The 17,760-nt window shown below is 44.8% G+C and overlaps 1 protein-coding gene across 3 annotated transcripts in view; it reads right to left on the reverse strand.

Moving 5' to 3' along the window:
- The window catches only part of PHF2 (PHD finger protein 2), a 381,209-nt gene that overhangs the window by 113,170 nt on the left and 250,279 nt on the right, over positions 1-17,760 (reverse strand). For all 3 annotated transcript variants that reach the window (XM_029600845.1, XM_029600846.1, XM_029600847.1), the window contains 3 exons: positions 12,813-12,999; positions 8,351-8,513; positions 3,726-3,813 (listed from right to left, as the gene is read on the reverse strand). In XM_029600845.1, coding sequence (XP_029456705.1) covers positions 3,726-3,813; positions 8,351-8,513; positions 12,813-12,999 — 438 coding nt within the window. The remainder of the gene's footprint in view (positions 1-3,725; positions 3,814-8,350; positions 8,514-12,812; positions 13,000-17,760) is intronic.

Raw genomic sequence — 17,760 nt, forward strand, 5'->3', positions numbered from 1 at the left:
TGTTTACTAGAGGATGTTGGGGAGATACCAGTTCCAAAGATGGTTTTCAGGAGCGATGAGTCAGAAGAACTGAACAAAATCACCGTGAACCTGGAAGATGTAGTAGGTCAGATTGACAAACTAAAGAGTAGCAAATCACCTGGACCAGATAGTATGCATCCTAGGGTACTGAAGAAACTCAAAAATGAAATTTCTGATCTAATAATTAAAATTTATAACTTATTAAAATCATTTATTGTACCTGAAGACTGGAGGGTGGCCAATGTAACCTCAATATTTAAAAAAGGCTCCAGGGGCGATCCGGGTAGCTATAGACCAGTGAGCCTGACTTCAGTGCCAGGAAAAATAGCGGAAACTATTCTCAAGATCAAAATCGTAGAGCATATAGAAAGATATGGTTTAATGGAATACAGTCAACATGGATTTACCCAAGGGAAGTCTTGCCTAACAAATCTGCTTCATTTTTTTGAAACGGTTAATAAACATATGAATAAAGGTGAACCGGTAGATGTAGTGTATTTGGATTTTCAGATGGCGTTTGACAAAGTCCCTCATGAGAGGCTTCTAAGAAAACTAAAAGGTTATGGGATAGGAGGCGATGTCCATTCATGGATTACAAACTGGTTAAAAGGCAGGAAACAGAGAGTAGGATTAAATGGTCATTTTTCTCAGTGGAAAAGGGTAAACAGTGGAGTGCCTCAGGGATCTGTACTTGGACCGGTGCTTTAAAAAATTTTTTATATATATATATATATATATATATATATATGATCTGGAAAGGAATACGATGAGTGAGGTTATCAAATTTGCGGATGATACAAAATTATTCAGAGTAGTTAAATCACAAGCGGACTGTGATACATTACAGGAGGACCTTGCAAGACTGGAAGATTGGGCATCCAAATTTATTTATTTATTTATTTATTTATTTATTTCAGATTTTTATATACCGGCATTCGAGACAGAAGTCACATCGTGCTGGTTCACATAAAACAGGGGTGCATAGTAAACATAACTATAACAATGGTGTTGAAAAGGCAGTTACATATAACAGGGTAATAAGAACTTGGCTGAGAAGGAAGAGAAAGGAAAGGTTATTAAATTCACACAGGTAAACGATAGAAGATAAGGATGACCATGGTGTATTTGGAGATTAGTTAACCGAGTTGGAGATTAGTTAACCATGTTGGAGATTAGTTAACCATGGTATAGTTGGAGATAAGGGGTGGCTTGGAGGTGTTCTATCAATTGGCGTCCGGGAAAGCTTGTGTGAATATCCAGGTCTTTAGTCTTTTTTTGAAAGTTGAGATGCATGGTTCTGTTCTGAGATTTGAGGGCAGATGAAATTTAATGTGGACAAGTGCAAGGTGTTACATATAGGGAAAAATAACCCTTGCTGTAGTTACACGATGTTAGGTTCCATATTAGGAGCTACCACCCAGGAAAAAGATCTAGGCATCATAGTGGATAATACTTTAAAATCGTCGGCTCAGTGTGCTGCAGCAGTCAAAAAAGCAAACAGAATGTAAGGAATTATTAGGAAGGGAATGGTTAATGAAACAGAAAATGTCATAATGCCTCTATATCGCTCCATGGTGAGACTGTACCTTGAATACTGTGTACAATTCTGGTCGTCGCATCTCAATAAATATATAGTTGTAATGGAGAATGCACAGAGAAGGGCGACCAAAATGATAAAGGGAATGGAACAGCTCCACTTTGAGGAAAGACCAAAGAGGTTAGGACTTTTCAGCTTGGTGAAGAGATGGCTGAGGGGAAATATGATAGAATGTTTAAAATCATGAGAGGTCTAGAACAGGTTAATGTGTATCAGTTATTTACTCTTTCGAATAATAGAAGGACTAGGGGGCATTCCATGAAGTTAGCAAGTAGCACATTTAAGACTAATCGGAGAAAATTATTTTTCACTCAACGCACAATAAAGCTCTGGAATTTGTTGTCAGAGGATGTGGTTAGTGCAGTTGGTGTAGCTGGGTTCAAAAAAGGTTTGGACAAGTTCTTGGAGGAGAAGTCCATTAACGGCTATTAATCAAGTTTACTTAGGGAATAGCCACTGCTATTAATTGCATCAGTAGCATGGGATCTTTTTGGTGTTTGGGTAATTGCCAGGTTCTTATGGCCTGGTTTGGCCTCTGTTGGAAACAGGATGCTGGGTATGATGGACCCTTGGTCTGACCCAGCATGGCAATTTCTTATGTTCTTATGTTCATCTTTTCATATTTTATAGGGGCACTTTTCAAACTTTTTGCACGGGTAAGTGTGTGTTTACCCTCATAAAAGCATGACTTGAAAACTGCCCCCCCCCCCATGCTTACTTTTACCTGCACCAAAAAGAGGTGGGGGCTGAGGAGGGGTGGCACCATACAATACACTCCGGGATTTCATTTTGAAATCCCTGCAAGTACTTTTCACTGCCTATTTTGCACCTGCAAAGTACATAGGAACACAAGTATCTGTGCGTCCCTGAATTTTGAAAGGGAAACTCCATGGTATGTCTCCCTTTCAAAATGCACTTGCAACTCATGGATCTGGATGCATTGAAAGGAGTTTGAAAATTACCCCTATAAGTATCCATAGGAAAGTACCATATGTAAAATCCATGGAACTTGAGAGACTGGTTTCATGAAGCTTCATGTTTGTGTATTATTATTACCTGATGGTAATTTTCTTTTGTTAAGCATTTAAGGGTGTATGATCAATGCCGCCTTACTTCACTGTGCCCTAAGATGACACATATATGATAAATAATCCCCAGAAAACTTTTCATACGATTTTATACATACCAAATTATAGGTATTTATAATTCAAATTTGATTTCCTGCTATACATCAGAATTGCTAGAGTGGGTTATAATAAATCTTTCATACAATATACAGAATATAAACTTTTAAAAACCTTCATATTTCCCCATACAGAAGAAATCACTTTAACATTGCCCTATTCCAATCATGTATAGCAATCCAGCACTCAAAACCCCCTCCCACCCCCATCATGAACCCTTCCAACAACCTACGGCATCCACTCCATACCCTCCTGCCCCTATCACTCCTACTTTCTAGTCCACCAATAAACTACAATATCACTCCTCCTGCCATGAAACTCCCCCCCCCCTCAAAGTAAAAATCTGCATGCACAGCTTTCATCCGATATTTATTTATTTATTTATTTATTTTTAGATTTTTATATACCGGTGTTCCTGTATTATTATTGCTCAATTTAAGCAGTAAGATGCAACCACTGGTGTTTTCTAATGAACCCACCTGTATACCTCGACAGAACATGGGTCACAAAACCAGGGAGCAAGTGTGTGAAAATACCCAAAAGCACTGCCCAGGAGCTTTTCCCACTTATGAACGGAAGATAGACATTTTAAAAGGCATGCTTGTTTTTAAATCAATATTATTTTGAAAGTTTTCCCCTTACGAGGAAAGCAATAAGACAATTCGATTATTTGGTTCAGGCTTCAGCCAGTGGTGCCCAGGCTCAGAATTCTCACAACCAATTGGACCACTGGGATGCCACTCTCCATGTCATAACCTAAAAAGCAGAACTGTGCCAGGATCATGCAATATGTGTATCTATGGCACTAATGCCATAAAGTAATCAATGAATTCAAAAGGAAATTTTAAAGACTAGGAGACATTACACATTATGAAAATTATGTGTCAATCGTATGGAATACAGTATATGCAAATAAAAAGTACCTCATCTGCATTTCAACACTTATGCTATGTAGAAAATGCCCTGCAAAAGCCAGGCAATCAACCGCCGTTAGTGTTGCATAAATCCAACCTAAAAATAAATTTAGAATGAGAAAATTCAAACATGTAGAAAGGTGCATAAAAAATATTCTCTGGAGATAAAAGTAGCATGTAAAAATAACTTTTCATTAGTAAAATAAAGTACAAGTTTCTGTTTGTTCATTTTGTTGCTAGAATGTGATGATAATGGAACAATTCCAGAATTACACATACCATTATAGTTCTCTATTGTAAAATATTCATTATGAAGCTCTCCTAAGTGCAGTTACTCTCTCTGTTTCCCATGCTTTTTGAATAAATGCTGACAATCTATGTGAAAGCCGTTTGGAATACACCGAGGTTAAAGATTTACAAAAAAATTCATTTCCACAGCAAAAAAAAAAAAGGAAAAAACTAAAGTATTCACCTCTTTGCAAATTACTTGCAAAAGACAACTTACCGTATTTCTTTTTGCCTTAATACTTTTGCCCCCAGATTCATTCAGTCACTACTGGATTTTGCATTATTTAAGCAAGAATTTGCCATAATTTTCAAGTTTCTCCATTTTTATTCAAATGCCTAACAAAAAAGCTTAGCAAATAAGGTGCAGGTGATACCTGTCTACTGACCTGACCTGATGGATGTGGGACTAGTTTTCAAGACTTCAGTATCCTGAATTGGGTGAATGAAAACAGGTATCCCCCTCATATCCTTCTGCACTGACCTGACAAAGGGAGTTTTAAGACTCAAAAGCTAGTCAAAAATGTATTAGATTAATCCAGCAAAAGTGTTATCATCTGTAGCTTCCTGTTAGACCTTTGTTTTACTCGTATCTCTTAGATACTTTGCCAATGGGTTTTTGTCTTTTTACAAACTCTTTCACCAGACCTCAACTGTTTGCATGAGAGATTTTACATAAAATCATCTAGTGAACTTTTTGCAAAATAACTGACCATCAAATTCTCACAAAATATTTCACACATCTTAGTTATTGGAAGAACTGGGGATAACCTGGCCTATTGCTCCAGTCTAGAAGTCTAGGCCAGCTTTCTACTAATGTTGCCTTCTACCAGATTCTGTAACTACTTTGTCATATGACAAAGAATCTGAAGTCATTTGCATTTGTGATTGCATGTCCACTGGTCCCAGAGCTCCACCGGCAAACTGCTGGTATCTCTATACAGCTAGTGATACATTAGCCCCTCAAGTTTATGAGCATTAAAATGTACCAAAGCTATGCAATTAAATATAAAACACTCACAAAAAGCAAAAATAAACAATATTCTTCCATGGGTAAACAAAAGAACAGAGACCATAAAAAGAGAAATTCTTGCAAAATACTTTGGGACAGATCTTTAATGTTACACACGCGGGTTACATTTGAGCGCGCTACCCGACGCACACAAATGTACACCTGATTTTATAACATGTGCGTGCTACTGCACGCCTGTTATAAAATCCGGGGTCGGCACGCACAAGGGGGTGCACACTTATGCACCTTGCGCGCGCTGAGCCCTAGGAGAGCCATGATGGCTTTCCCCGTTCCCTCCAAGGCCGCTCCACAATTGAAGCGGCCTTGGAGGGAACTTTTCTTTCTCTCCCCACCCACCCCCCAGCCCTACCTAAATCCCCCCTATCTTATTTTATTTTTTACGCCTGCCTTTTGCAGGCGTACCTTGCACGAACCGGCCAGCTGCCGGCGCACCATGCCCTGGTACAGACATTGTGCCGGAGGACTCGGGACTGCCCCCGGAACGCCACCCCGCCCCCTTCCTGCCCCTTTTTCAAAGCCCCGGGACATACGCGTGTCCCGAGGCTTGCGCATACTGCCGAGCCTATGCAAAATAAGCTCGGTGCGTGCAGGGGTAGGTTTTCGGGGTTACGCGTGTAACCCTTTGAAATTTTACCCTTTTATTTATGAAAAATGCAATTGCACTAAAGTACAACATCCCTGCATGTAGGGGCCATCAGTCAATTTGGGAGCATGTTCTTCAAGAAGTACTCTTTGAAACTTTGATGCTTAGTATTGGAAGATTTCAGAATGCATAAAAGAAATGGGAGAAGCGCTATTTTTATACTATTTATCTGCTTGATTCCTTGGGATAAAGGGGTAGATTTAGGATCTTGGTGCTCCTAGTTGGGTCTCACTGGAAAGATATTAATCGGATGGCACTGACAATTACATTGCTTGCTATGCCAATGACATACATTGAAAATGTGGCGCCTAACGAACAAGTTAATTGGGTTTTAACTGTGAGGTGTTTTCCACATTTCCTCTCTGAAGGAGAACCCATCATTGTCTATGGCTACTATGTCTTTCGATATAGCAATTGGCATAAAAAAGGACTACGATTTTGGATCAAATTTGGCACAGTGGTCAATTTAAAACATTTGATGAACAAGGCAGAATACGGTATCTCTGATCACACTCATTGGGGCGGATTTTCAGAGCCCTGCTCGCCTAAATCCGCCTAAATCCGGGCGGATTTAGGCGAGCAGGGCCCTGCGCGCCGGTGCGCCTATTTTACATAGGCCTACCGGCGCGCGCAGAGCCCCGGGACTCGCGTAAGTCACGGGGTTTTCTGAGGGGGTGTGTCGGGGCGGGCCCGGTCGTCGCGGCGTTTTCGGGGCGTGTCGGCAGCGTTTTGGGGGCAGGCCCGGGGGCGTGGTTACGGCCCGGGGCGGTCCGGGGGCATGGCCGCGCCCTCCGTACCCGCCCCCAGGTCATGTCCCGGCGCGCCAGCGGCCCACTGGCGCGCGGGGATTTACTTCTCCCTCCGGGAGGCGTAAGTCCCCCGACAAAGGTAAGGGGGGGGGTTAGACAGGGCCGGGCGGGTGGGTTAGGTAGGGGAAGGGAGGGGAAGGTGAGGGGAGGGCAAAAGAAAGTTCCCTCCGAGGCCGCTCCGATTTCGGAGCGGCCTCGGAGGGAATGGGGGTAGGCTGTGCGGCTCGGCGCGCACCGGCTATACGGAATCGATAGCATTGCGCGCGCCGATCCAGGATTTTAGCGGCTACGCGCGTATCTACTAAAATCCCGCGTACTTTTGCTTGCGCCTGATGCGCCAGCAAAAGTACGCCAAATCGCGCGGTTTGAAAATCTACCCATTTATGCATTTCTTGAATTGTGAAGGAATATGCTTGGTCCTAGGGGACCTAATGGAGTATTGAGACGACAGCCCAGTCTGGAATTTTTTCTAACACAAGATAAATTTCAATCCAAGCTGCTTTCATGTTTGTATACATACTTGCAAGATGGAACTAAAGTATTCAAGACTTGTACATCCCTTATAGAAATATGGAATACTGATTTATCAATAACCTTAGACAAGAATGATTCGAGAGACATATGGAGCGTTACTCTTAAATTACCTAGGTGCAATAAAGTAAGGGAATAGATGTTTCAGAACATATAGATATCCTTTCTATTTTTAGTGTGACAAGTCCACTAAGTTGGTGGGAGTTTGGTATTTCAGCTTCTTATTTACATATGTGGTAAGATTGCTTGATTGTACAAGATCTCTGGGGAGAAGTGCAAATTGACATACTGGCCATTTTTGATTCCATTATACAACTCACCACTCCTTTATGCTTGCTGTGTCAATGGGGTGACCAAGATTTGAATAAAACACTCAAGGCACTCTTTATACATTTGTTACATGCTGCCCGTATCACTATTGCTTATTATTGGAAGTTTTTGCCACAATTAAATAGCCGATACTGCAGTAATGGAACATTCCAGAGCAAGATTTGAATGCCTAGCGGTTATGATGGCGTGCCGTACCATACTGGCTATCTGGACTGACTCCTTGGTGCAGCCTTCAGTTGATGCGTGGTTTGGCAGGATGGCCTCTCTACTTCAGATGGAATTTATGGATTTTCACCTTGGCAAGAGAAAACCGGATAAGATATATACTGCCTGTTAGAATGCATGTTATGCCCTGTTTCCTCTGGCTCTCCAAACTGAGCTTAATAACACTGGGTACAAGGCCATATGGTCTTAAATGAGGTTCCGAGGGAGGGTTAGATTGGGGGGGGGGGGGGTGCGCGGTCTGTCTGTGGTATGCATGCGGTATGAATGAGGATGCTTTGGAGCTGGGTATTTGGGGTGGGGGTGGTAGGGTCAGGAGTGGATGGAGGATATAAAAACGGAAAACCGGGGAGTACGTTGACAGAAGATTGGTTGTTGAACCACACATTTTTGTGCAACGCTTGCATTGTATGCAGGGGTTTTTTTCTATTTGCATCTGCTATTGTTATCTCAGATTTGTATAACGTCTTCCTATTAATAAAAATTATTTTGAAAATAAATAAATAATTTGGAGGGGTATGAGAATATTTGGAAATATAGCAATGGAGACAATATTTGTCCTAGCAATGGAGACAATCCTGTTTATAGTTGGGTTTAAGAATTTTATGCCTTTCTGTATATGTTTCTTGAATGTTATGTACAACTTTTCATGTTGTAACTTGCTCCACTGGAAATTGTCATTTATTTTGTATTTTTAAATAGAGATATAAAAAAAATGGTAAAAGCACTGTACTTACTGGCTCCAAACAGTTAACTGACAACAATTTACTAAGCACCTTACCTGTTGGGATAAAGAGGGTTTGTCCTTGTTTAACCGTACACTTGTAGCACTTATCCACTTGATCTGCGAAAAACATCTCGCTGTGATTGGATGAGGATCGCCACCGTTCATACAAAGAAATATTTGCAGAGGCTGGTTTGATCAGATAGAATATTGTCTCTCCCTGAATTTGAAAGCATATAATTAGTAAAACAAAAAACACCAGAACTAAGTAACTATGCCAACCAACTGAAGTACTGTAGTTAATATCTTGTTACAGTCAACTAAAGCACTGTGTAGATCATCTTTGCATTTGATTGAAAATTACTTCATGAATATGGACCATAGCTGTATTGGTAAATGAAAACATCATGCGAAAGGAAGTTTAACTGCAGTCTTATCGGAACAGGTTAAGATTACCCAGTTACAGTGGAGAGCATGTGTTCATCTAATAGGAACTTGACATGACAAGCTGCACAATTTTCAGCAACCCATTTTCACCCCTAACTAACCACCCCTGATGAACACGATCATGCATACGACAGTTTGGAAAGAGACGTTTATGTAGGTATGCTTGGCCACAGCACCCAAAATTTTTATTTAAAAAGTGTACTGATTGTCCCCCAATCATAAATGAATTACAATACTAACACTTTAACCTAACTTAACAAAATCATAACAGAATTATATATTAAGGGGCAGATTTTTAATCCTACGCGCGCGGGGTACATTTGTGCACGCTACCCGGCGCACACAAATGTACACCCGATTTTATAACATGTGCACGCTGCCGCACGCATGTTATAAAATCCAGAGTCAGTGCGCACAAGGAGGTGCACACTTGTGCACCTTGCGCGCGCCGAGCCCTAGGGGAGCCCCAATGGCTTTCCCTGTTCCCTCCAAGGCCGCTCCAAAATCGGAGTAGCCATGAAGGGAACTTTTCTTTCGATCCCCCTCCCCACCTTCCCCCAACTTCCCCTCCCTTCCCCTATCTAACCCACCCCCCACCCCTACCTAAATCCCCCCTACCTTATTTTATTTTTTACACCTGCCTCTTGCAGGTGTATCTTGCGCGCGCCGGCTGGCGCACCATCTCCCGGCACAGCCACTGTGCCGGAGGACTCAGGACCATCCCCGGACTGCTGCCCCTTCCCGCCTCTTTTTCAAAGCCCCGGGACATACGCACGTCCTGGGGCATGAGCTCGCCACCGAGCCTATGCAAAATAGGCTCGGCGCACGCAGGGGTAGGTTTTCAGGGTTACGCACGTAACCCTTTGAAAATCTACCCCTAAGGGAAGACCCTCTGCCCCCACCCCAGGGCATCTTATAAAACATCTACTGATACACGTGGATTTTGTTCCAATTTCCATGGTAGGCCTTGCTGTAGACATCAACCCTCTGATGAGTTGCTGCAAGATGATCATCAGAAGCCACCCACTTAGACTGGTCACTCAATGGCAGTGTTCTCCAGAGCCATGTGGAGAGTCCCCACTTCAATTCCCGAATTGGGCCTTCCATACCCTGAGTCAGCTGAGGTTGGCAATGCTGTGAAGGCAGCATTCACAGTCCCAGTGAAGGGAAGTTATGGCCATAGTTAAGGTTGACATCTGGTTTCCAGATCTACAGACCATTATACAGCATCTGGAAAGAGCCCTGATGTATAGCTACTGACCTCGGGGGCCATTGCTACGATGGCCAGACTATAATTAGTGGGAAGGTAGGTCTATTAAAATAGGGGAGAAAACCTTGGGTAGTTGTGAATGAAGGTACATGATGCCTGGAACCCAGCACTGGTTCCAATTGAGTTGTAAGAAAAAGAAGAATGGAAGAAATATTGGGTTCAAAAAAAGCCACCATTTTAACTCTTTGCCATTGTAATCCCCTAATAACTTGGGGAGTATGCCCATAAAGGTAGATTTTAAAAGCCTTGCGCATGCAAAAATGGCCACTTATGTGTGTAAGTGCCCTGAGTGGGAGCTACGTGAATTTTAAATAGCAGGAACGGTGTGTGTATTTTGAGGTATACACGCCCAGAAAAAGTAGGCGAGAGAGAGAGTGCGAGTGCCTCTTTATGGGGCTCAGTCTGATAATCTATATATGGACCATTGTAAGGGGGCACTTTCATTCGGGATCAGTTTTCGGGAGGTGGGTTGGGGTTAGGGGGGTGGTGTTACAGACACATTCAGAGTTATCCATTCTAAAATGGACTATAAAATTGACATCTTTAAAGAATTTTTGACCTTATAAGCGATGAAAATTCTAAAAAGAAGAGTTGATTTGTATACTGCAGTCTGCTAGCTGCATTGTACAAATCAACTCCTTTTCATCACTTATAAGGTCAAAAATTCTTTAATGATGTCAATTTTATGTTGAGTTGACGAATGAGAGTGTGGATCCCTTGCCCACGGGGGAGTTGGCGCTACCTGAGAGGGCGAACCCCCGCAGGTCCCCACCGTCGGCAGGCGAGGCTGGGCTGGTGCAGGGGCCGGTTGGAGCTTCGCCAATACCAACCCCGTTCCCCGCGGGTTGAGCCTTTGGGTGCCGGGGCCGGCTGGTCTTAGGTGGGCCCCTGTGAAGACGGTTGGATAATAGCCAAGAGAATCGCCGATAGCCAGTTCAAGGTTAGAAGCCAGAGAATCACGAAGAACCAGTCCGAGGTCAAAGCCAGAAGATCCGTCCGCAGGAACCAAAGGATGGGAGCAGGAGCAGGAACAGGATTTGGAAGGCAGGAACAGGTCTCGGAAGGCAGGAACAGGAACCAGGGCACCAACGAAGCACAGACAACTCCACCGAAGCAAAGCAGATTCATTGCCAAGGGACAGGAAGAGGAAGCTCCCAGAAATAGTCCCAGGCCCCTGACGTCATCCAGGGGGCTGGGCTGCAGTTCGTCGTGGCTGGCCCTTTAAGAATCAGCAGGGGGCACGGCCGCATGCCTAAGAAAGGCCTGGGCCAGAAGAGGCTGCTGGTGGCGTCGGCCTGTGGCCTGGTGCCTTGAAGAGAAGGTCTGGGGTCGTCCCTCCTGCTGCGGAGGGTGGCACAAGTTTGGCGGCGGGAGCCACAAGAGCGAATGAGACCAGGCACGTGCGGCGAGGACATCTCCCCGCAGCCGTGCGGGTCCCGGCATCGGAGAAGGAGGTAAGGGGGGCCGGCCGCGGGTGGCCGCGGCTGAAGCTCCTAACATTTTATAGTGGATACCTCTGAGTGTGTCTATATCAACACCACCCCTCAACCTCACCCCTCCTACTGAAACCCCGAATGAAAGTGTCCCCTTACAATGGTCCATACATAAGAGTATCAGAATGAGCCCTATAAAGAGTCTCTCTCTCTCTCTTCCCACCAGGCACCCAACAAGGAGCGGTAGCAAAGAGGCACATGTATGTTATGAAGAGTATTTTATAACCTACACGCATAGGTTATAAAATAGCATGTATTTTTGTGCGGAGACATACACGCATTTATGGGCGCACACATGGCCCTTTTAAAATCTACCTTATAGGTTCTAATCCATTCACTAAAGATCAGAAATGGAAAGCAGTAATCCATGACTTGATGAAATAAATCATGGTATGGATTACTTCAATCAAATCACTCTTCTTCAAATAATGGCAGCTGACGGAAAATAAGCGACTGAAAAAATGAGTCACAAAATACTGATGAAATATAGACAGACATAGAGAGCTCTGAATCTAAGATTACCCCCAAAACACAGGCCTCCAAGACCATATTCTCTAAAACCAGTTCTGCAGAAATAGTCTTCAACTAGGGTCGTTTAATACAAAGAACCTGAGTTCTCTCAACATTCACTTTTAACCTGTTAACCTTTATCATTTATGCATTGAAGACAACCCTGATTAAATTTGCCCAGGTCATCTGAATGACTAAAAGCAAATTCTACATAAATCCAAAAATCATCTTTTGAGAGACAATTCAGTTCCAACTTCCTAAATAGTTTTCCCAATGGGCAGATCAATGAACTCCTATTTCAATTCCCAAGAATAAGTCAGTACCTATAAATATATGTAATGCATATTTACTGTGGCGATCCTGAAAAACAGATTGGTTTATAATCCTCAAGGGATGCATCTGGGGACCCCAATCTAAATGGCTACCAAAATTAGTGAGACTGTTGCTCAAACCAACCACCTAGAACAGTGTGACTTTGCTGGACATTTCTCAGATATCACCAATCTGCCAGAACTGATCTGGTTGCTTTCTGGGGACATGTGTCTTGTTGGTTGCAATATGGCTATTCCATGGCCTGCGGTTAACTACCAGGAAGTGAAGGAAAACTTGAGATCAACTGGGATCTAAGACATTATAATAGAAAGGAATTTGGGCAGGCTAGATAAGCCTTATGGCCTTATTTGCCACCATAAACTATGTTTCAATATTTATTCCTTAAAATTTGTCAAGCTATGTCCAATAACAAATCTTAAAGACATCAACTAGATATAAATAAATAAATAAATAAATAAATATTTACTTTCAATACATGGTACCAGGCTGATGCTCCTCCTGAATCTATGTGGAAATCTGTATAGCTGTCCTTTACACATATCAGACAATACTTCGTTACTTTTGGTTTTGCCAACAGAGCATCATCAGGCCAATAATTTTCCACCCAGGACAGCTTTTTAACTATGTCAGGAGCTTCAACAAAACTGGACATTCTGTGTTAAAGAAAACAAATATTTTCATGATCTTTCAAATATGATAAAAATATAATTGCATGATATATTTTGTAATTTCTGTAGCACTAGAACTTGCTGAAAGGATTAAAAAGATATTGCACTCCGAGACGCAGGTAAATTACACGTATTTTTAATCTTCATATTTTTATATTAATATTTTACCTATTCCTTGTCAATCAGTTAGGTGTCAATCAAATCTGGTTTTAGTTATTTATCTCAAAAGGGACTTCTAAATGGAAAGCAGAGTTACTTACCTGTAACAGGTTTTCTCTGAGGACAGCAGAATGTTAGCCCTCACACATGGGTGACATCAGATGGAGCCCCAATGCAGAAAACTCATGTCAAAATTTCTAGAACTTTGACTAGGCACACCGAGCATGCCCAGCATGCTCTGTACCATGCCTCCACTTAGGATCCCTCTCCAGACTTTCTTTTTCCGTGGAGCTGTAAGCATCATGATGTGAGTGAGCTTTTTTGGCCTTGTGGAAAACTTCATTTTTTCTTGCTTTTTTCACGAGTTTTTTCTGGTGGTTCCATCGCCAGATCCCTCTCGGTGCCCTCCCATAATGACTCCTACTCAGGGCATTTAACAATTCAGCTAAGTTTCCTTTCTCGTTTTCCCCTGTGACAGCGATGCATCGTGCCCACCAACCATCGATGCCCTGCCACCATCATCTTTTGTTTTGTCCCCATAGCCACATCAGGTTTTTGGTAATGCCTGCGGTACCCGAGGACAATGCCCATTACGGATTCACATGATGCATGAGTCCTTTGCCTGGAGGCATCTCATGAGATCCAGGGTTGCTGCTTATGTGCTCAGATTGCCCCGAAGGAACGTCAACTCTGACTCGACAAGATGGCTCTTTGGGTCAAAGAAATCCGAGCCACTGACATCAGCAGTATCGGCACTGAAGGACCAAGGAGAAGTCAATGGACACCAAGCCATCAACATCAGCGGAACAGTCAGTCCTATCGATGTTGCTGGAGGACATCAATCTCCTCCAGGCCAAGGACATAGGGTTCCTCGTCATTGGTCTTGGCACCGGGGAAAGACTGAGCCGAGCATTGAGGGAAACCAAAGAAGCACTGGCACCAGTCCCTGTCGATGCACGGTGCTGGGCATGGGGATGCACCAGCTTTTGCTACAATGCCTCTGAAGCAGCCCCACTGTGAGGAGTGCCAATCTTCCATCAGTGCTAGGGGTCCACAAAGGTCTCCACCAGTCCCAATGCCAGTCATCAATCTACCCCAAGGATGCGAAGAAGATCGAGCTACCACTCCTTTCTCCCAATCAGTATTGGCATCGGCAACGTTCAAAGAGAAGCTGAAGCATTGAGTCCAGCTAGTGGTGGACCAGGCACTGCAGGGTTTCAATCCTGTGGCACCAACGGCACCGGACCCGGTGCCACTCATCCTCGTGCCAATTCTGGAGAAGCTCAATGTACTCATTGGTGCATTACTGATCCAGTTGGCGTTGGTTCCCGGGACAACATTGGGACCCAGCAGGGCACCGAGGCCTCACACTACCGATATGGTGGACATTGCCGAATCCTTCAAGGAGGGAGCTCCACAAAGGCTGGCGGAGACGCCAAGGCCTGCCGCCCCCTGTGCAGTTGTACCAGTGCCTACACCTCTGGAAGTAGGCTGAGCACCTAGGGACCCATCCCCTGTCACTTCCAGTGATGATGAGAAAACCTTTGACCCCTGGGGGGATGACATTTTTGAGTCCTCCTCCAAGGGCCTACCTTCAGACCCTTCTCCTCCAGAGGAGTGAAGGCAGTCTCCACCTGAGGACTTGACCCTCGCAGGATTTGTGAGGGTAATGGTAGAGGTCATCCCTTCTCAGTTATTGATGGTGGAGGATGCCAGGCACAAAATGCTCACAATCCTCCAGCTCATGGAGTCTCTTAAGGAGATCGTGGCAGTCCTGGTAAAAGAGATTCATAAGGAGTTGCTACTGAGGATACTGAAACACCTCCTCACAGTGCCTCCTGACAATAAGAAGGCAGATGGGGTTTATCTTGCCCAGAAGGCTGGCCAATCAGTCCATGGTGGTCAAAGCGACCCTCAAGAGAGCCAAGCACTCTCAGACTGCTTCCTCAGTGCCCCCAGGGAAGAGCAATAGAACGATGGACACTCTTGGGAGGAAAGTATTTCAAGGAAGCATGCTTATTGCCTGCATTGCCACCTACCAGCTCTACATGAGCCAGTACTCGCGGGACATCTGGAAGCAGGTGCAGGTGGCAGCTGAGCAACTACATCAACAGTAGCAGGACACTCTCATGCCGCTGGTGCATAAGGGCCTGGAGTGTAGAAATCACAAGGTCTGTGTGATCTACGATGTTTGAGATGGCATCGAGAGTCTATGCAACGGGAATCGGTTCCTGCAGAATGGCATGGCAGCAGGCCTCGGATCTCCAACCAGAGGTACAAGAATGACTCGCTGACATGCCGTATATACTGGAGAGAATCTCTTCAGAGACAGGGTGAGGGTCCAACTTTGGGATCACTATGAGACCCTTCAACAACTCTCACTAATACTCCAGACCTGTCCTCCTCATCCAGGAGGCCAGCAAACTGTGGCCAAGGAAGTCTTCTTTCGCCAAAGGAAGTATTAACCTCCGCTCCTCATTCCCATCAACACCATCAGGGCTACCACGGCCATTCCAGGAAGCAGAGAGTCCCCAAGCCACAGCCTCAGTCAGCTCTTCAGTCAACTCCGGAGACAGGGTTTGGACTAGGTTGAAGGGAGTTTAAGCCAGTTGCCCATACCCAGGACAATGGACCCTTCAGTCGGGTTAAAACTGAAGTTCTTTGCTAAACCTCAGACCAGTGAGTTCTGTCCATCGTCCGTCAGGGGTACCAATTGAACTTATTGGGTGTCCCGCCAACTTGCCCTCCATGCTCGTTTTAGATACCGGGTAGCACATCAGGAGGTACTACTAGCAGAGCTCTCCTCCCTCTTAAAGGTCAGAGTGGTCGACCTTTACCACCAGGGCAAAAAGGGCGGGGATTCTACTCCAGGTACTTCCTGATTCCAAAGAGAACAGGAGGACTCCTTCCCATCCTAGACCTAAGAGCCTTGAGCAAGTTTCTAAAAACAGAAAAGTTCAAGATGGTTTTCCTGGGCACTTTGATCCCCCTTTTGCAAAAAGGGGACTGGATATGATCCCTCGACCTAAAGGATGCATACATTCATATCGAGATCTTCCCTGGTCACAGGAAGTATCTCCGATTTGTTGTGGGAAAACAGCCGTTTGGGCTCGCGTCAGCCCCATGGGTCTTCACAAAATGCCTAGTCATGATGGTGGCGCATCTCAGCAGGCTGGGAGTGCATGTTTTCCCATATCTGGATGATTGGTTGGTCAATAGAACGTCTCAGGCAGGGACCACCAGGTCCATGTGGTTGACCATCCAAGTATTGGAATCACTAGGATTCGTTCTCAGCTACCCAAAGTCCCATCTCAGCCTGTTACTTGTATTGGACTTCATAGGAGCCCTGCTAGATACAACTTACGCCAAGGCCTTCCTGCCTCGCCAGAGGGCCATCATTTTGACGACCATCACAGCAGAGATCCAATACAGCCAGCAGGTCTCAGCTTATCACATGTTGAAGTTGTTGGGCCATATAGCCGCAACCATCCATGTCACTCCCTTGGCACATTTGAGCAAAGCCTAGTGGCCCCTGAGGTTGCAATGGCGATAGGCCATTCAGAGTCTCCAGGATTTCATACGAATCACTCCGACTCTCCGGGACTCATTGTACTGGTGGCGGGTACTTTCAAACCTGTAATGGGAGTTTCTCATTTAGAAGTGCCCCTACCCAAACTGTGCTAACCATGTATGCATCCACCCTGGGGTGATGAGCTCATGTAGATGGGCTCAGGACTCAGGGTCTCTGGTCCACCCAGGAACATTCTTGTCAAATCAACTTCCTGGAGCTTTGGGTGATCAGGTATATGCTATGGGCTTTCAGAGATATGCTGTCCAATAAAGTTGTCCTGATCCACACTGACAACCAATTAGCTATATGGTATGGCAATAAGCAGAGAGGCATAGGATTGTACCTCCTGTGTCAGGAAGAGGGCCAGATGTGGTCATGGGCCCTGTCCCATGGGATGGTGTTCAAGGCCATGTACCTGGCTGGGATGGAGAATGTGGTAGGAGACAGGCTGAGTCAAGCCTTCAGACCCCATGAGTGGTCCCTGGACCAGGGAGTAGAGAATCGGATATTCAGCCTCCGGGGGAGCACGAACGTAGATCTGGTCATGTCCCCTTGCAACAGGAAGGTGCCTCGGTTCTGCTCCCTGTACAAGTCAGACACCCTCGCCCATCATTGAAGTAAGGGTCTTCTGTATGCATTTCCTCCGATTACCTTAGCAGCAAAGACTCTCTTGAAGCTTCGTAAGGGATATGATCCTCATAGCCCCTCATTGGCTGAGACAGGTCTGGTTTCCACTCCGCTGGGAGTTGAACCTCCGGAGATCGATCAGTCTGGGGACATCCCCAGATCTCATCATGCAAAATCAGGGCAGGCTATGGCATCCCAACCTCCAGGCCGGGTCGTGCATAGCTTGGATGTTGGGAAGTTAATCCTGCGGCTGCTTGATCTTTCAGAGGATGTGTCTCGGGACCTAGTGGCCTCTAGAAAGCCTTCCACTAGAAAGTCCTATGAATTGAAGTGGAGGAGATTTTCTGTGTGGTGTGAACAGACGGCCCTAGATCCGTTCTCCTGCCCCA

This window comes from Rhinatrema bivittatum, chromosome 4 (genome assembly GCF_901001135.1).
Source record: "Rhinatrema bivittatum chromosome 4, aRhiBiv1.1, whole genome shotgun sequence".
NCBI lineage: Eukaryota > Metazoa > Chordata > Amphibia > Gymnophiona > Rhinatrematidae > Rhinatrema > Rhinatrema bivittatum.